We start from the raw sequence: 20,618 nt of genomic DNA on the forward strand, positions 1-20,618 counted from the left end.
ATTGCGTGACGTCACACTGTTTCATCTGACAGCTAAATCAGCCGCAGCAGCGCCCCTGGCGGTAGTCTGATTGGGCCAGTTTTGTGTTTTGTCATTTTGTTTGTTTGGAAATAAGAAGTTTTCTCGTGAATTTTTGCAATTTCTAGTGGTTTTCCCAACGCAAGGAGGGTGCGTGAAAAGTGCGTGAGTGAATGCGGAGGTGGTGCAACAATGAATCGTGAAATGCACTACGCGGGATGGCTGGTAAAGTCTCCACCAACGAAGAGAATTTGGCGAGCGGTACGTCATATTTTTTCCATCATATAAATATTTACTTCCTGTGGCCACTCCTGCCGCCCTCCTCGGGGGGAATCCCCAGAAAATCCATCCTGAATTTTGGGAATTTTCCATGGGGCTAAAGAAAAAAACAGATGGATGAGAAGCACAGATAAGATTTTCATGCGATGAGGGCAGTTCCGGAGATGGCAGGAGGAGGAATATGGAGATTTAGAGTATTTTGTGTTTATGTAGAAGAATAATGGTGATAAGATGGGCGATAAATATGCTATCGCGCACAGGGTGATGGAAGGGGGCTTTCCGGGGGAGAAAAACGTCTCTCTGACCAATTGAGGCGGGGTCATTAATCCCTCTCGCAGTACGGCTAAAAGAGCCTCCCGCTTGGTCAGCGATGTGGTGAGCTCGCTGAAAGTGACAGAATTGTGAATTCTCAGCACCTTTCCAGCTGAGCGAGGCACGCAGACAGAGTACAGAAGTACTGGACCAAAGCTACGTGCAAACTGCTGCATGCTCGTTCCTATAAGAATAAATATTCTGATAAAGGAGAGTGGTGTAAATTGGCTAATATTTTACTCTGGAATCGATAAGAATTTTTGTTTCTTAAATGATTTTCAATGAGATCTGTTTCCATGGAAAATCTATCTTAAAGTATTTCTTTAATTAAATTTCTGGAAAGGGAATCTATTTTGTCCGGTAACGGATATCCTGAAGAGAATTTAGTTTTACTTAAGGGCACTTTCTGAAAGTTAAAATGATGCAAAAGTAAAGAAAGTTATTGAAAGACTAAAAATAATTCTCGTTTTCCTACAATTTACTTTCCGGAATTAACTTTTAAGCTTCCGGAAGAAGAAATCATTGAAAAAATACATAAAAGGTTAAGAAATTCGAAGAGATTAGAATCTTAAAGGTTCTAACTGGATTCAGGAATAATATTTTTGCAGGAAAATTCAAACAAATGTGATGAGAAAATAATTTATTTGTTAATGGGATAAAATCAATCAATTGTAGAAGAATTCTCTACTTGAAAGGAATCCATGCGATTTTAGTGGCGCAAAATATTAAAATGAGACCTTCGGTCGAGGCAATATTCTCGGGCAATTCACAGCCCAAAAATGGAACATGCCAGTGAAATGGAGAGAGAGATAATGATTCTCTCTGTCCATGAATCCCTCCCAATTTGTCTTTCCCCGCGCGCAATTCTTCCTTATCAGCTCTTCTCTTCTCATTTCTTCTCTTCTCTTCACCGTTTCTTCTCCCACCAGCGCTGGCGACGTCGCTGGTTTACACTGAAACAGGGGGAGTTTCCTGGGCAATACTTCCTGGAATACTATACGGATAAGAGTTGCAAGAAGCTCAAGGGAACGATTGATTTGGATCAATGTGAACAAGTTGACGCTGGGTTGTGTATGGAGAGGAAATTTCAGCATGTTTTCAATGTTAAAACCCCAAATCGGATTTACTACCTCGCTGCGGATTCCGATGAGGATATGCGCTTCTGGGTGAATTGTATTTGCAAAGTTTGTGGCCTACAGGATCTCTCAAAGGTCACCGATGAGAGGCAATGTGAGTAGGAAGCACTGAAAAGAGTAAAAAAAAAGAAAAAAGATTTGAAAATTATTGGAAATTTTGTCGTTTAGATTTCAATGTAGGCCCAGGAAGCATTGAGGAGGCTCCCCTGCCACTGGATGTGACTGATGTGTCCAATAGGAACACACAGAAGAGTGCCACGAGAAGTATTTCGACATCCTTTGAGGATAGAACATATCAGAATGATGATATTTTCGCCAAGAAGCTCGAGAGGCAGCAAATGCAGAAAGCAGCAGCAGATGCAATGGAATCTTATTACAATTTCAGCGCTATTCGTGCTGAAGTGGAAGCATCAGAGGCCAAACCACGTGCTACACAGGCGGTGGCTGCTGCTGCCACGGCGGATGTGCCACCGAAGCACAGTCGTAGTCAATCACTAAATGAGATGACTCACCGTGCAGCCGTGGCCACGGGTGCAGTGAAGAAGATTCCGGAGAATTTGAAACTCACAGATGTGAGTCAATCATTGGGGGATTGTAGTGAACCATCCCCGTCGCTTAGCACCTGCTCCGGGCCCTATATTCCCATCAGTGAATGCTTTTCCGGGAGTCCTGTGCTGCTGGGTGAGACACCAGCCACCCCGCTGAATAGCCTCGATCCACGCTTCTACGATACCCCACGGAGTCACATTAATATTGGGCTAAATCTCACGGATGAGCAGCCGTATTCACCCAAAAGGAACAACTGCACGGTGAGAAGTTTGAGTTTCTTTTTGGGGAATTTTAAGAAATTTCTTTGAAAATTATTTTTCTTTTCAGGCAAATCGTTCCCGGAGTGGCAGATCGAGTCCGAGTGATTCCGAGAGTGTCTTTACGGATGACGAATGGACCACAGCACATCATGATGCACAGACACAGAGCTTAGATCGACGAGCTCGTCCATCGGATAGTTCAGTGGAGAATGAAACAATTGGGTGGACGTATGTGCAGAGATTCTCAAAGGTCCCAGATGATGTACGCAACCAGAATGCCACGTCGGAGGCTGTTGACATTGTTCCCCCGCGTCCCCCGAAGCGCCTAAGTGGCCTCGTACTCGACGGAGTGGAAATTCGCAACAAGGAAGTTCCATCATCGGACACGGACAATGCTTCTCCGGCAATTGGGCCGAAGGATAGTTCGTGCGATGTTGAGGAGAGCTATGACATCCCACGTTCGCACTGGATGCCCTACTTTAGTGGCCAACGCAACAATAGCACGCTCGCATCGCCGAAACTCCTCACCACCACACCGGATATCCTGGCATCGACACGAACACCCGATGTGGTGTCTCAAGTTGAGAAGATTGTCAATAATTCCCACTACTACACCAATGCAGCCCCAGTTAGGGTGGAAGGGAATGTCTTCCGGTATGATTTTATGGAGCAATCCGAAGCTCCGGCTGTCAATAGGAATCTCAAGCCACGCCTTAGCTCAGAAGCAACTGCTGCAGCTGAGCCAGTGGCCCATGCAGCTCCCAATGTGGATAGAAAACTCAAGCCAACCACACCAAAGGTAAGATTAAGAGAATAAAATTAAAGGAAAAAAAAACTTGCGTGTGCCTCTCAAATTGGCTCATAAAATGTACAACAAAACATAGATTTTCAATGTTGGGCATACATAAAATGTTGTTTTGTTCATTAAACATGATGTTTACAGCAAGAAAACAAAAGTAAGCATTCTGTAAAAATTAATTTCATTAGGGGAGGGCGGGGCTAATAAAGTCACTTAAGGGTTTGGATAAGGCTTAAAATATCATATTTCCTATCTAGATAGAATAAAATGATCTTAGAAAGAGTTGTAGGGCAAGAAATATCCTAAAGAATTGGACTATACATTTCGCTTTATCTATTTGGGAAATATGATATTTTGAGCCTTTTCTAAACCCTTAAGTGACTTTTTTAACCCCGCTCTCCCCTAACATTTTCCACATTTTCATTATTTGAGTAAAATTAGTAAAATTAGATTAGTTCTCGCCCCTCTAGATCCCTTTGTAATTGTGCAAATATTTTTAAGTAGTCAAAGATGATTCATTTCATACAAGGGGATGGTTTAACCTCATTTTCAGTGAAGAAAAATCACTTTTTGTTGAACAAAATGTATGAGAAATTCTCGAATCTCGCTCAATCTCGACTGATTCCCGAGAAACACTTTAACTTTTTTTATTTTAATAATGTTATTTCGATGATGAGATAGGGATCAATCGAAAGCTAATTAAATGTACTTTCGATTGCAAGTGGAATTGTGCAAACTGATCCCTTCTTTTGATCGGAAGAACCTGCTGCCTCACTAAAAGTACTGATTTCTCGGGGTTGGGCATCCCCCTGATTTCATAGATCTCAGAACTATTTTTGTAGAATTTTTTGGACTTGTCGTTCTCGAGATGTTTAACTCCCGGAAAAAATCTATTTTGATATCTAACGGATGTCCTGGGAAGGATCATGTCCAAATTTTTGTATATTTCAGGAGCTACAGTGGTGCTAAATAACATTTAATTGTAGAAATATTTGAAAATTTTCACAATTTTCCATAATTTCATTCCTGGAATTTACCACAAAAACTCCCGGATAAAAAAATTATCCAAAAAAAATTTAGAGGTTAGGTAATTGCGGAAAAAACGTATCCTTTTTGCAAGATATCCTAATATTTTCCATGATCGAATGTGAATTTAGGATAACTATAGAATCTAAAAAGTCAAAATCGGCCTTTGAAAAGAATTAGGTTCAGAAAAATTAAAGGAAACTATCAATTTTTGCTTAGAAAACTGCACCTGTGTCCTTAACACTTGGTGGATCGAGGTTTCTAACCTCAAAATTTTGACCTTGATTTTCTCTCAAAAGAAAATGTTTTTCCAAGTTTTCTTTCGGCCAACTTGAAGTAATTGAACTTCCCTACACAAAGATGTAGAATTTATCACGAAATATTAAGTAGATTTTAATTGAGTGGCGCTTAAGAAAAGTCGAATTGGCCACTTTGTCCAGCAAAATGAGCAAAATCCTTCAAGGGTTAATGGATTGAAAGGATTTTATCTTATGCACCAATGTGGGGCAGATAATCTTATGAAATTGAATAATTCTCCCTAAAAAGTTGTATAAAATAAACTTAGCCATAAGTTTTAGAAATTGCTGATAAGTTGTCTGTAAAAATCTCAAAATTGAAAAAAAAAAATGAAAATTTTCTCTTTTAGCTTGATACAAAATCCCTTCCACGGCGCAAGGAAGTTGCTGTTGCCCCCAAATTGCGTCCCAGTGCTGCACCTTCTGCGGGGAATGCAACAGTAGTTGAGGGTGGGAGTGATGAAGACATAACACCAACGTGCGAGCAACCACCTGCATTGGTTAAAACACTCCGGAATGACGATAAGTTGCAGTATTTGGATTTGGATCATTCGAGTACGCCACAGCGGCAGCCTCCGCGGAAACTCAGTGCGTCCAGCATTGGGAATCTCTTTACAATTCAACGACCCCCTGAGGTTGCTGCTGAGGCCGCCACGGGAGGCAGTGAACGGGGAATTGTGTACAAAACGGTGGACTTTGTGAAGACGGAAGCCTTCAAGATGGTACGGCAGGATGCAGAGATGAGTCGTGCTGCCAATAGATCCAAGGATTGAGGAATAAATGAAAAGAAAAAAAGGAGATAAAGTGCAATTAAATGATTCGTAAAAAAAAGAGATCATTTACACGGAAAAAGTGGCCTTAAATGTTGATGCAGGAAAAACGAGATTGCAGGATTCACGAAGATTTTTATTTTCTTATTTTTGTGATGCGGAAGAGACAATACAGTGAGGGGGAGTCAATTAAGAAGAAGAAAAGAAAAGAAAAGGCCTTAAGAACTCTCTATCAATTATAAATATTAAAAATTCTATTGATGTTGAGCTGTAGAGCATGAAACAGTTTGCATTTTTCTTTATGAAAAAATTAATCTATTTTCATTTAAAAAAAATCATTCTACAATATTTTTTATACCACAGTTTATTATTTTATATTTGTTAAGACATTAGTGAATAAAAAAATTTGTTGCCATATAAATTCATTTATGCGCACAAAATACATTATTAAAATACAAAAACATTATTATTGAATAATAGTCATATTTTATTAATTAATGAAAAAAAGAGAATTTGTAGAAGAAAAGTAAATTGTTGACATTTCTACAATTTTTTTTATCTCGAAAAGGTCATAAAAATGGATAAATTAGCGATGGGTACAACGCTTTGTTCTCCAATATTATTTTACTAAATAAACTATTGAATAGCAAAAACATGATTTTAATTTAACCTTTAATTTGATACCAAGTTGAGCAAAATCGGACAAGCAGAACACGAGATATGGCTCTTAGAACTTTTCAAATTCAAGAATTTTTCAAATGACTATTATCACATAGATTTTCTTCATTTTCCGACTAATGAAAGATATTGAGTCAGGCTACAACATATCTAAATTTAAAGGAAATCTATAACAGATGTTCGGAGATATAGCCCCTTAAAGTTAGGCAATTTTTGTTTTTGTTTTTAGCGCCTCTTGCGGATGTTTTTGAAACTTGGAATGTTCTAAACAGTTGTAGGGCTTCTCAATACCTTTCATTTGATACCAAGATGGTCAAAATCGGTCAAGCCGTTCTCGAGTTATATCGAAAAAACACTTTTTGCTTTAGGCCGCCATATTTGCTAAACCGCTTGACCGATTTTCAAGTATGAATTGTTGATGAAACTGTCTCACTGAGCTCTACAACATACTAAAATTTCAGACCTCTAGCTCTAAGGGAAGTGGTTGACGATAGTTCAAAATGGCGGACGGCGGCCATTTTGGATTTTGAAAATGCGAAGAAATAAAATTTTACACCCACATTTCTATAGAAAACTTCAAACCGGAAGTCTCTATCTGTTACCGTTCTCGAGCTATAAGACAAAGTTTGAACGACCGAACGGCCGGCCGGCTGGATCAAAAATTTTCCAGCACCATTTTCGTAATGTGGGATGTCTAAAACGTGCTCATACCAAGTTTCAGCTCGATCTGAGGTGGTCGGTTTTTCCGACGATTACAATACTTGGTGTTGGCCACGAAGTGGGACACCAACTAAATTAACACTTAGAGGATTTATGTGGACACCGTGTCCATTTCGAGTTTTTAAATCGTCATAGATTAAAATGTATTGAACCTATCGTGATAAGTACCACGTCTATGTGTAGGGAATTTCAATTACTTTAAGTTAGGCTAAAGAAAATCCGGAAAATATTTTGTTTTTTAAAAGATAATTAAGGTCAAAGTCGAAATTATACGCGGAGGATGAAAATGGTCACCGTGACCAACGGTTTTTTTTTTTGAAAAAAATCGACGCGCCCGAAGATTATGAACCGTACTCCTGTGTTAAAAGATAGGAATATGGTTCATAATCTTCGGGCACGTCGAAATACTCTTTTGCACAATTGTCAAAGTGTTGTTTACTTTTTTTTTTTACATAAAAACTCCGGAAAATTCAATACTTAAAATGAGCAAATACAAAGATTTGAGGCTTGCGGTAGCTTTAAATGATGCTAGTGAGGACATTGTGGAGGAACTCACTCAGTGATAGTTCTGAAGAGGAGACCGCGAAGAAACCTCCATAAATTATTTTCTTTTGAGTTTGTTGTGTCTTCAGCGCACCCATAAATACCAATATTTTAAAATCCCCGCGAATCCCCCCGTTAATTGAATAAAATATGCACGCATAGTTATTTTGCAAATGCAATCTTCCATATTTTCCTTGAAATATTTGAAAAAAAAAACCGTTGGTCATGCTGTCCATTTTCATCCTCCGCGTAAGTGAAAATTGCCCGGTCCTCCGAGTGTTAATGATTTATCGGATTTCTAACCTAACATTTACATTCAATGGGGATGATGAGACAGAAAATCAAAATTGTTCTGAATTTATGTGAATTACCTTGGTAGGCTCTATGGACATGAAGTTCGCGGCCGTAAAATAATAATATTAAAAAAAAAACCTTGGTAAAAAATCTGTGTAAATATTGGACAAACCAATATTTTCTGCTTAAAATATTTTAGGTTAGAAATCCGAATAAATACAGTAGAAGTCCACATCAACGAACAATCGGATCGCGCTTTGAAAATAATGCGTGAGAGTAGTACATCCGATTGTTCATTGATGTGGCATCTACTGTACTAGTGGTGGTGTTTTGAAAAAGAGAAGTTTCAAGTCATCATTGGGGACGACGTGCTGTGAGAGGTTCTGTGGAGCTGAATTTGGTCAATTAGTGTGAATTTTGTGTGTCTAGGATGGATAGTAAGTTTCCCCTTCATGCCCTTGTGCCGAAGAATGAAACAGGAGCGGCCAATTTCTTGGCCAAGTATCCCGAATTCAACGGGCAGGACGTGACTATTGCAATCTTCGATTCAGGTGTTGATCCACGAGCTACTGGCCTGCAGGTGAGTTGCATTACACTGCAAGGAAAGTTTTGAAGGCTCTTTGCTAACTCATTTGTGTCATTTTGACCTTTTTTCGGGGGGGCAGGTAACTCCTGGAAAGGAGACCAAGGTGATCGAGAGATTCGACTGCAGCGGGACCGGTGATGTGGATATGACAAAGAAAGTCACGGCAAATCAGGCCGGGGTCATTGTGGGTCTCTCCGGGAGGAATCTCAAGGTAGGGCAGGTGCCCAAAATAGGCTGTGCTTCAGGCAAATAAATGAGAGAAAAAAAAAAAAGTAAATAAATAAAAATCTCCCCTGCAGGTGTCATCGCTCATGAAGAAGGTCAATGCGAATGGAGACAAGTTCCGGGTGGGCTTAAAGAGTCTCTACGACTTGTACCCCACAAAAATCCGCGAGAAGATTATTGCTGAGAATAAAGTGAAGCACTGGGATGAGCCCCATAAGAAATCCGTGGCGGAGGTTTGCAGGAAATTGGAGGAATTTGATCAGAGTCATCAGCCGGGTGAGTTTTCTCCTCCTCAAATTGTTTCAATTTCTTTTACTCATTTCTCGTTCAAGGCGCCAACAATCTCTCATACCGCGAAAAGCTACAGAAGGAGAATCTGGACGCATCGCTGGAGATGCTGAATTTCTGTGAGAAGAAATTCACAGAATTCAAGACAACCTACGATTGCATCCTGCTGGCCACTGATAAGGGATGGATGGCTGTCATTGATACAACGGAAACGGTGAGGGTTTTGTGGTCACCACCTCTTCACGCAAAATTCACGCATTTTTCTTCTTTTTTTTTGTGTCTGGGTGTCTTTAGGGTGATTTGGAGAATGCCATCCATATCCGGGAGTACAGCGGAAACTACGATGTTCAAGTCATTAACGATTATCTCTCTATCTCGGTAAACGTCCACAATGATGGAGATATTTTGGAAATTGTGGGAATGTGCTGTAAGTAGACCACTTTTTCGTTTATTTTTCTATTTTGTCTCTTCCATTGTCCGGAAGTTGATTTTGGGGTAGATAAAAATGGGAAAGGTACCTAATGAATCATACGTTTTGTTCAAATTTTAATGATTTTCAATATTTTGTGAAGAAAGATAATATTTTAAGCTTTTTCAAAGAAATAGATTTGAGAATTTTATCAATAAGATAAGATTTTTTCGAGACTTTTTTTTAAATTAATTTTTCTGCCATGAAATACGAGGGAAAAATTCTAAAAATAGAGGAATTCTTTAGAAAATTACCTCTGTAATTTTTTTTTCTAGTAATTTTGTTCCCTGGACCTGATTTTTAACACTCTATAGGCCTGATGAATCACATAAATTTGCACGAAACGTCATAATTAAATTTAATTGAATTAAAATTAAATTAATTTAAAATTAATTTATCAACAAAACATTGTAATAAATGAAGAAAATAATCAAAATGGCGGAAATTCTGCCAACTAGCGCCACCTGTAGTCATATAGACAGAACAGTACACTTTGAAATATACTTTCAAACGGAACAGTTCTATGTGCTTCCCGGAAAGTGCCATAAGTGCTTGAACTTTGTGCAGGAGGACTGCCCATTGCATCAGGAAGTTTCTAAGGGATCTTAGGAAGTTCCTTTTAAACACCTGGCTGATCCTTGATGTCATCCTTGGGTCAAAAACTGTCGATTTAGGGAGTCCTCTTTGCAATTGCGTGAAGCATTTTTTTAGACTCAGATTTTGACCCTTAAATGACATTAAGGATCATCTGGGAGTTAAAAAGAAAGTTCCCAAGACCCCTTAGAAACTTCCTAATGCAATGGGCAGTCTTCCTGCACAAATATCAAGCACTTATGGCACTTTCCGGGAACCACATCAAACCGTTCCGGGAAGAAAAATGTACAAACTTCAAATTGCTTTAAAAAAATCCAAAATTAAGGATTTTATTCCAAATTGGTTTTCTTTGAACAGCTAGTCATGGAACGCATGTGTCAGCAATTGCGGCTGGCTATCAGCCGGACAATCGGGAATTGGATGGTGTAGCGCCTGGAGCGAAGATTGTCTCCCTGACAATTGGGGATGGACGCTTGGGCTCAATGGAGACGGGAACGGCGATTGTGCGTGCCATAATAAAGGTGATGGAGCTGTGTGATGCCGGACGGAGGATCGATGTGATCAACATGAGTTACGGTGAGCATGCTCACTGGTCCAATGCTGGACGCATTGGGGAGCTCATGAGTGAGGTGGTGAATAAGTATGGGGTTGTGTGGGTGGCCTCTGCGGGCAATCATGGGCCAGCACTCTGCACAATTGGCACTCCACCGGACATCTGTCAGCCGTGCTGTGTGGGCGTTGGGGCGTACGTGTCGCCGGAAATGATGGAAGCTGAGTACGTGCTGCGTGCCAAGTATGCCGACGTGTACACGTGGACATCTCGTGATCCTTGCATCGACGGGGGTGCAGGAGTGACAATTTGCGCTCCCGGAGCTGCCATAGCTTCCGTGCCGGAATTCACACTATCACGGGCGCAACTGATGAATGGCACGAGTATGGCAGCACCACATGTAGCGGGCTCTGTGGCGCTCCTCATAAGTGGGCTGAAGAAGCGAAAGATCCCCTATTCCCCGTACAGCATAAAGAGAGCCCTAACAAACACTGCCACAAAGCTCAAGACGGTGGATCCTTTCGCTCAGGGGAGTGGTTTGCTCAATGTTGAACGAGCTTTTGACCATTTGGTGGACAATGCAAAAGAACCCGAAGTTTCTGTGCGATTTGGGATTAGTGTATCCAATGGTGGAGCCAAGGGGATCCACATCCGTCATGGGGTGCTCACAAAACCCGAGGAGTTCTCCGTGAACGTCGAGCCTGTCTTCTTCAATGAAAAAGATACGCGTAAGTACAAGAATCTGTTGAAATTCCTCTTTAAAGATTTTAATTAACAGAAAAGATCTTTCATGGAATTCCCTCTTCCTCGGTCCTGTAAAAGAATTTATTTAGGAATCGATGGAATATTGGGGAATTTTATTTCAATCGTTAAACCCTCTGAAGTTAAAAAAAATCAGTCGTTAGAAATAGATTTTTTCATAATTAACAGGCAGAATTTGAACTATTTCTGCCGTTAGAAAAATTTTAAGTTAGAAAATAGTAAGAATTGATACGTCAAACGTTAGAATTTGTAGTCGAATTTTCTGATTTTCAAAAGTCTTTTTTAAGAAAAAAGATCCTTTTAGCACTGAAAATTCTTTCAAATGTTAACCCTTTCAGGTCCATTGGGTCATACACTGTCCCAAAGGCTCGATTTTTACTTTATATAATTATTTTTTGAATATTGAGTCCAAATTAGTATAATCCCTGATCATTTTATGACCACAAAATGACATCCCCAAGGATTCACTAGATTAGAAAGAACGAAAAATCGAAAATTTTTGAGTTTGGATTCCAAAAATGTCTTATTTGAGCTCAAAAGAACCCTCAAAAATTATTTTTAGTTCAATCAGCTCACTAGATTGATCGCGGACCTGAAAGGGTTAAATTAAGTCTGATTTGTCTATAGTCAATGACTTTGTCACTACGAAACATTGACGCAAATGTTTTGAACGTTTTGAAACCTTTAAAGGAATATTTTTGCATTTTGTGAGATGTCTGTTCCGGATTTTTTTTAATTTGATAAAAGTGGAAAACGGACGGTTTCTTTTTTTTTTTTGACTATTTAAAGATAATTTAGGTCAAAATTATTTCCTGGATTTAGGGCACTCATGTATGCTTGAATAAGCTCCTTTTAAGTAAACTCTTAAAAGTTTTCTTAAAAAAGACTTAAATTTCTGAAGATTTTTAAAGTTTTCTTAAAAATGTCTCAAGTTTTAATGATATTTCTTAATATTCCTTAAGAAAAACTCAAAATCTTATAAGAAAAATTAAAGATTCTTAAGTTTTCTCAAGCAAAACTTAAGATTTCTTCAATCAAGCTGAATTGGGTTAAATGCACATTTTTCGATCACTTTTTCTGGTCGCTTTCGGGCATTGAAATTCGTAAAAATCATCAAAAATATCCATTTTACTCGATTTACTTAAAAAATCTATAGTTTCAATTTAAAAAACTTAAGAATCTTACATTCTTCCTAAGAAATTTTAAGTTTTTTCTCAAGTAATCGTAAGAAAACTTAAGCTTTAAGAATCTTAAATCTGTCTGACTAGTGAATTTCACCTTCACCCTTTGAGTGCATAAAAAGGCTTAAAAAAATTTGATTTTCAAAAAAAAATCAAATGTATTCAGTTGAAGGGAGGATTTTAGAACTATTTACGGAAAATATCAAGAATTATTGCTCAGAATTGAATTTCTTAGAACATTTTGATGACAAACATCCCAAAAAAAGAAAAAAAAATCCTGGACAGGTGTAGATTTATTTTTAATTTCTTTTCTTTTTAACAAAAAAACATTCAAAATGAATCTAATAAATCCGCAATCGTCCTAGACTCCCCTATTTAAATAAATTAAATTAAATATTCAATTTAAAATTGATAAATTTCAATGGGAATCCCTTCACAGCTCCCAAGGAGAAGATCAACTTCAATATTCGGCTAATTCTCACGCCCTCGAATGAGTGGGTGCAGTGTGGGAAGTTCTTGGATCTCTGCTACTCTGCCAGATCATTCTTCGTGCGTATTGATCCCACGGGATTGCAGCCGGGAGTTCATCAATCAAGGTGAGTTTCCTTCCAGCTGTGCTGCAAATTAATTGATTTTACCTCTGGAATAATATTCCCCCATTTGTGTGTATTGTGCACCCCCCACCTTCACCCCCTTCGGGAAAATTTCGCCCCATAATCATGCAGCATTAGAGCGTACGATACGAAGAATGTGGACAAAGGGCCGGTATTTGAGGTGCCAATCACGGTGGTGCAGCCGAATGTTGTTGGTGCGGAGCAGCTATTTGTGCACCGTATCCAGCAGCAAGTGTACCTCCCAAATACAATTGTACGTCAATTCCTCAATGTACCACGATATGCAACGTGGGCTGTGCTGAAGCTCAGGGCTGACGATGCAAATGGGGGTAAATTCCTTGTGCACACAATGCAAGTTTTACCCTCAAAGTACTGCAAAGCGCTGGAGACGCACAAAATTGTCGCTGTCTCCAATGAATGCGACACCCTTGTACCCTTTAAGTGTGAAGGTGACAACATCCTTGAGGTTTGCATTGCAAAATACTGGTCCAATTTAGGGCAGACATCCATCATGGCATCTGTGGAGTTTCACGGAGTCTTCTCACCGAATGGATGTGAGTTTTTTTTTGCAATAATTCTTACAGCGAATTCTTTTAAACTTTTCTTCTCTTTTCTTTGCTGTGTCTGTGTCTGGGCGGGGGTAAAAGGTACAACAATGCATGCAGCAAATGGGATTCACCGAATTGATATGCGGGCTCTACGTACGGAAGAAGTACTCCCGTCAATTTCACTAAAGAATGCCGTTGTGGTGCTGAGACCGACGGAATCGTCAATCACACCGCTAACAAATCGCGATGTGCTACCGCCGAGTCGACAAATCTATCAGAATGTCCTGACGTACAGCTTAAATTTGGCCAAACATCAGGAATTCTCGCTGCATGCCCCCCTCTTCAGTAGTGTGCTGTACGAATCGGAGTTTGAGTCGCAATTTTGGATGATTTTCGACAAGAATTGCATGATGGTTGGATGCGGGGATGCATATTCTCATGGGAATTTCATCAAATTGGAAAAAGGAGAGTACACCATTCGACTGCAGGTACGTGGAGCCTTTCTTTTTTTTGCTCTTTTTTTGTCATTCACGAAAAGTTATCTTTTTGCCAAGTTTGGACAGTTGTGTGGTGGACATGTTTGGGGTTTAAGAAAAAATGTTATAAATACGTGAAATAAGGGGAAATAGAATTTCTTTTAAGAAGAAACTTTTAGGGGTTGAAGAGAAGATAGAAGATTGAAGAAGCGAAACATTGGTGTTAAAGAAATCAATTTGAATAGAAGGAGCAGAATAAAAATGTTCAAACTAATTGATAAATAAACGTTAGTTTTTTGCTATAATTTTTGGTATTATAACAATTAATTATTAGCACAAGAAATTAATTAGTTAGGGAAAACTGCAGTTAAAGAAAAATGCAGCCCTATGGGGCTAGAAAAATTAGACTAGAACCAACCCAAAAATGAAAAAAAAAAATTTAAAATATTATAATAAAGTCATAGACTTAACTTTTATAAGCTTCTTGCTCTCTATTCAATGCAATTTAACCCTTTCGCGTTTTTTAGGTCATACACTTACCCAAACATGAAACATTTTATTTTTTTAATTATTTATGATTTTAATTAATTTTTTACAGTTAGAAAAGCATCAAATTCACACAAAAGACGTGAAATGACTGAGAAAAATCATCTGAGAGCATTCATAGAATAAATATCGTAATAAAATAGTGCATGTTTCAATGTTTTTATGTTTCACGTTGGACGCGAAAGGGTTAAGATTTACTTTTAATCAATTTAAAGTTCTTTAATCAGAAAATCTTACATATTTTCTAGGGCAACTCAGGACAATTAGTCCGACATAAACATTTTTAAGTCAGACCTAAAAAAACTGACCTAAAACCTTAAGATCGACTCAAAAACTGACTTAAAATTTTAAGCCCAACTGAGTAGTGAATTTCGCCCAATAACTACAACTTTTCTGACTATTTTTTAACGTTAGAATAACGTTAAATTTTCATAGAAAAATGGTCAGAATTTAGTCATTAGCTAAACTAAATTCTAACGTTATTATTTGACGACGTTTTTTGCTGGATGGCTAAGATAAAGTCAAAATATCTTATTTACCTTAAGATTTCGTGTTTTTTTCCTTAATTTAGATTCTACACAAGGTATCTGCAATTGAATATTAGCCCCCCTAGTGGGGAAAATTTATTAACGGTTTATTTTACGATTTTACGCAAAAAGTGTGTAGGAAACATAAGAATAAATTATTTCTTCTGATCAAAAGATTTGAAACTAAATTAAAAATCTTCAAAAAAAATTAACTAATTAAATAATAGAATAGATTGGAGATAAAAAGCTCCAGACAAGAGTTAAGAAAGAACTTAAAATAATGTTACTAAACGGTTCAGGTCCTTTTTGTAAGGAATTTTCCGCCTTTAAACCCTTTAAACGCTTTAAACACAGCCTAAACCTTTTCTCAGACCATTTTCTCTCTACCTCTCTCGATAATTTGAGCTCTTTCTAACCCCTTGTTTGAATTCTTTAAGTCCCAAAAAACGAAAATAAAATCTTTATCAATTTTCTTAGTATAAGACGCTTAAGAAGAAAGTTAAATAGAATAATTCCTCACTTACTAATGTCTATAAGAATCTAACAATTCATACGAGTTTTTTTTGCTCCTTCTTCAACTGATTAAAAATTCAAAAATAATTTTTTCCTTCATTAAGATTCGCCATGAGAAGAAGGAACTTCTGGAGAAGGTATCGGAGACAACAATGATTGCAACATTCAAGTTGCAGTCTCCCATTTATTTGGACATTTACAAGAGCTTCAGCGCAGCCATGACGGGTGGGAAGAAAATTGCTGCCTTCCAGTTGAGCAATAAATCCCCAAAACCAATCTACGTGACCCCGCTCACGAATGAAAAGTAAGAAGAATGAGCAGAAAAAGAATTTTTTTTTCTTCTTTCTTTTTAACAAAAACTTTCTCCCAAATGTAGAGTCACAAAAGCAGGATTGCCGAGTCAATGTTCCTGGTTGGATGGGACGGTGGTGTTTGCAAAGGATGAGCACGGGCGGAAGGTGGATACGGTGGTGTTTCAGTACATTCTCATTGAGGGGCAACCACTGAAGAAGGCCAATGGGATGGTGAAGGAGAACAAGGGGAAGTTGGAGGAGTACAAGGAGGGTCTTCGTGACTATCAGAATGGGATGATTCCGAAGCTTGATCTCGCCGATGCGGAGGAAATTTATCAGGAGTTAATTGTGAGCAATCCCAAGTATCTTGCCGCCCATGTTGCGTTAATTCAGAACCTCGAAACGGGTGAGCCGAAAGCTCAAATGCCGCATGGCTACATGGGGGCCCTGGAGAAGATTGAGGACAAGAAGCCCCTCGAGACGACGCTCAATCGTATCATTGATTTGGCCGATTTGGTCATCAGGGAGACAGATGTGGACGCCTTGCTCAGCTACTACGGTATGAAGACGGACACAAGGGCAGATGCAGCGAAGATTAAGGCAAGTATGGATAAGCAAAAGGGCACCCTCTTGGAGGCGTACACGAAGAAGATTATTGCAATGGGAAAGCTGCATCTGCTGACCATCACTGGGGTGGATTTGGATGAAGTTCTCACTGAGGCAGATGAAGTCTTCACGGGGATTGCCAAGTTTGGGGATGTGAATGACTCAAAGTACCTACCGGTGGGCATTTGGCATGCCTTCCTGCACAAACACTTTGGGCGCATGAGTAAGTATCTCCATAAATTGTACGAAGAGAAGCAACAGCGGGAGATTCTCGAGGAGCAGCGTCGGGTGTTCCGGGAACTCAAATGGGGGCATGTTGAGAAGGTCATGGACAGGATTATCGTTAATGCTAATCCACAAACCTACAGACTGTTCTAAAAAAACAAACAAAAAGCATTTAATTTTATTCTTTTAAAAATTCTTTCTCATCGCGAAAAATCTTTTTTCGTTGAAATATTTGAATTGCATTGAAAATTAAATAAAATTGTATTTAGTGGAGAAACAATGATTTAATAAAAATCAATTGTGAAAAAAAGTTAATGCGTGTTGTCCTTTGGAATGCATCAGACTCTGCTCCTTTCTCAACTAATTTAATTTTTTTTTTCAGCTAGAGATTTCTTTTATTTGTAATTTTAAGGGTTAAAGAAGCCCTAAAAAGGGGAAAAATGTAAATAATTTGTGTAGAAACTTGTCAAATTTTGTCAAGTTTTCACCAATTTATCGCTTCTTATTTGATTTAAATTTTTTAGCAGGTTTTTGTAACTGAAGAAGATATTTAACCCTTTTGCGTCCATTAGGTCATACGCTGACCCAAACGTGAAATATTTTATTTTCTTGAATTTAAACCAATTTAATTATTTTTCCAAGTTAGAAATACGTTAAGATTGCGTAGAAAAGGTCAAAGAAGACGTTTTGACTCCGAAATGGCCTTTGAAAGATCGCATGTTTCTATGTTTCATGTGGACGCGAAAGGGTTAATAAGCTCAAAAGGGGCTTGAGGCTTGACTATTTTCTCAAATTCGTAAAGAAAAATCATTTAAAACATTTCCTTAAGAGATATGTAAAATCATGGCTAAAAGGTTGGTCAAAAGTTTAGGAAAAATTCAATAAAACTATTTTTTTCCAACGAGATAGAGAAAAAAGGTTTTAGGGTGGAAAGTTTCCTATAAGAATGACCTGAAGCATTTTGCTCTCTCTAGTTAAGAAAAAAAAGATATTTTGGGCTCTTTCTAAAATTCTTCGCCATTTTTTTTAGCCCCAATCTACTCTATTAATCAATTTGTTAATTTTATTTTAATATTTTTAATCTTTTTAATTATTCTTAAGTTTTTCATGCACTTTTTGCATAAAATCGAACAGAAAATCAATTATAAATTTTTCTCACTAGAGGGCGAAAATTCGACTGCAGAGACATCTTGTGTAGAACCTAAATTTGTGAAGAAGAAACGAAATCCTAAAAAAATGATAAAAATCCGTCCTCAAACCTCTCAAAGGCATAACGTATTTATTTGCCCCTTTTAGCCACAGAAGCAATAGCTGGGCCAACGATGGTTACAGCAAAAATTAAAATTGACACGGCAGAGTGTTTTGGAACGCCAAAAAGGGCCCAATTTCTTTTTTTTTTTCGTGTTCCTCACGGTCACACGAGCGATTTGTGAAGCGCAGAGAGCTTCCAGATTTTTAATTACTCCGGGCAATCTCTTCACTCGCTCGAGTGTATTTTGTTGACATCCTCCCCGTTTGCTCTTCCGCACTGTGAGCGTTATTTATGATCATCAATATTTGCTCTTCTAACTCCCCATTTTCCCCCACACCGTCTTTCACTCCTTTGCCGCCTTTTTTGTACCGCGTCGGGGCTCACACAGCACGGTATGTGTAGCCCCCGTCCTCCCGAAAAAGATGCCGGGAGCGCACATTTTAATATTTTGTGCATCACTCAACGACGGCGAAGATGCCGAAAAGCGACATCATAAATAATATTCTGCGTGTGGACGCAAGATATTAATAGGCGTAATTTGTTAATTGAGAATTTCTCTCTCTCTGCCTCTGTAGTGTTCTTTTGGAAAAAATAATATGTATCATATCTTGCAAAAGGGGGCAGGGCAATGTCGAGTGCAGAAAATATGTATTTTCCGCAAGATTCTTCCAGCAAACATAAATAAATTATTTAATTTTTTTCGTGGGGTGAAGACATGACAAATCAAAAAATTTCTGCAACAATCGTTCATTCAACTTATTGTTCTTCTCACGCGGGCTTTTCTACTTAGACGGAGAATATTTCTCTCATTTTCTTTCTGGGGGGTTTCTTCTTAGCCACCCACCCTCGTGTTAGACTTTGCCCTCAAAGTTTCACATAGCTCTGTGTTTGAGGATAATAAATAAATGTTGTATTGAAAAGAAAATGAATAACTTTGTTAAATTCTCGCAAACTTTCAACATCTTCACGCGGGAGGGAGAAACATGACTGGAGATTTAAACGCACCATTAGCATAATTCTCATTGTTAACTCTGGATGGTTGTTAAATAATTTCTACTCTCTAATTTTGATGGAGGAGCAAGAGATGATTGAAAATCTTTTGTAAAATAAAGAGAACACGTGCCAATCATATTTTCATCTTGTGGGTGAATCCTATAAAACTTTCTTGCATTTACCATAAAATACATTTCTTGGCGAGGTGAAGTGATCCTCAATAAATCTTCTATTTGACCCATTTCCATTCATCATCAGCTCAAATGCAAAATTGCTACATTTTGGGTAAAAATTTGTAGGTAAATTACTTTCCAAGTTCCAATACATCCTCATTGGATTATCTTTATTATCCTTTAAAAGTTTATTATTATTTACGAAACAGAGTATGAATTGGATTGATTATTATAAATAAAGAAAATTGAAAATATCGTTTGATTGGAAAATAAAATTTTAAGATTTAGTAGGGGAGAGCGGGGCTAATAAAGTCACTTAAGGGTTTGGAAAAAGCTTAAAATATCATATTTCCTAGCTAGATAGAACAAAATGATCTGAGAAAGAGTTGTAGGGCAGTAAATTTCCTAAAGAAATGAGCTATACATTTCGCTTTATCTATTTGGGAAATATGATATTTTGAGCTTTTTATAAACCCTTAAGTGACTTTTTTAACCCCGCTCTCCCCTATAGAAACTTTTCTTCTCTTTTGGGCAATTTCTTTTTGCAAAATTTACCCAAACTTCCTCAAATTACTTTTGTAAAATTAAAAAAAATAGTTTTTTTCTAGTTGAATTTAGTGGATTTAGAAAAAAAATCAAAGTTTTTTATCCAATGTTGTTTTGTCGTAATATTTCCTTAATTTTTTTGCAATAGAGGTAACCCTTTCAGGTCCGCGATAAATCTCGCAAGCTGATTGAACTAAAAATGTACTGGTAAGCTGACCAAGCTTACGAGAGCTGTGTTTCTTTCAGTGTACCAATTTTGTGAGAGCAAACTAGAACGAAAATTAATTTAAATACGCGCAAAGTCGGGAAAAGTTGAAAAGTCATACCCTAAGAAATCTTTAGAAGGCCATATCTCGAGAACGGATCCATAGATTTTCATAATTTTTTTTTGTTTGAAAGGTCTTGAAGTCAGCTATAACATATCGAAAAATGAAAAAAATTTATGTCGCCATTTTCGAAAAATTCGAGTTCGAAATTTTCGAAAATTTTGTTTTTGATTTTAGCGCCTCTTGCGGTCATTTCTCGAAGTTGCAATGTTCTAGACATTTGTAGGGTTTCACGAAACCTTTCATTTGCGCTTGAGTTGATCAAGATCGGACTTGTAGAACCCGAGATATGACATGCTAACTTTGGAAGGCTATATCTCGAGAACGGATCCATAGATTTTCTTCATTTTTGGCATGGAGCTAGATAATATGGTCAGCTACAACATATCAAAAAATGAAAAAAATTTATGTCGCCGTTTTCGAGATATTCATCGAAAACTAATCGAAAATTTTGTTTTTGATTTTTGGCCCCCTAGCGGTCACTTTTAAAACTTCGGATGTTCTAGAGAGTTGTAGGGTTTGTTGAGATCTTTCATTTGACCCCGGGTTGATCAAAATCGGTCAAGCCGTTTTCGAGTTATGGTCGATTTTCGATGAAAAATTGTGGCGGCCATATTGACTAAACGGCTTGACCGATTTTCGAAA

The 20,618-nt window shown here is 38.0% G+C and overlaps 2 protein-coding genes across 2 annotated transcripts; both read left to right on the top strand.

Annotated features, from left to right (window-relative positions):
* Nucleotides 1–48: 48 nt before the first annotated feature.
* LOC129792067 (protein daughter of sevenless) lies at nucleotides 49–6,098 on the top strand. Its single transcript, XM_055830779.1, has 5 exons — nucleotides 49–279; nucleotides 1,539–1,839; nucleotides 1,914–2,554; nucleotides 2,622–3,353; nucleotides 5,026–6,098. The coding sequence occupies exons 1-5, from the start codon at nucleotides 211–213 to the stop codon at nucleotides 5,446–5,448; spliced, it is 2,166 nt and encodes a 721-aa protein (XP_055686754.1). The 5' UTR covers nucleotides 49–210; the 3' UTR covers nucleotides 5,449–6,098.
* Nucleotides 6,099–7,887: 1,789 nt separating this feature from the next.
* LOC129792066 (tripeptidyl-peptidase 2) lies at nucleotides 7,888–16,993 on the top strand. The gene is made up of 11 exons (XM_055830778.1): nucleotides 7,888–8,260; nucleotides 8,346–8,477; nucleotides 8,566–8,767; nucleotides 8,824–8,993; nucleotides 9,074–9,206; nucleotides 10,200–11,120; nucleotides 12,775–12,931; nucleotides 13,061–13,503; nucleotides 13,597–13,985; nucleotides 15,664–15,863; nucleotides 15,936–16,993. The coding sequence occupies exons 1-11, from the start codon at nucleotides 8,111–8,113 to the stop codon at nucleotides 16,834–16,836; spliced, it is 3,798 nt and encodes a 1,265-aa protein (XP_055686753.1). The 5' UTR covers nucleotides 7,888–8,110; the 3' UTR covers nucleotides 16,837–16,993.
* Nucleotides 16,994–20,618: the final 3,625 nt, after the last annotated feature.

Source organism: Lutzomyia longipalpis, chromosome 3, assembly GCF_024334085.1.
Source record: "Lutzomyia longipalpis isolate SR_M1_2022 chromosome 3, ASM2433408v1".
Classification (NCBI taxonomy): Eukaryota; Metazoa; Arthropoda; class Insecta; order Diptera; family Psychodidae; genus Lutzomyia; species Lutzomyia longipalpis.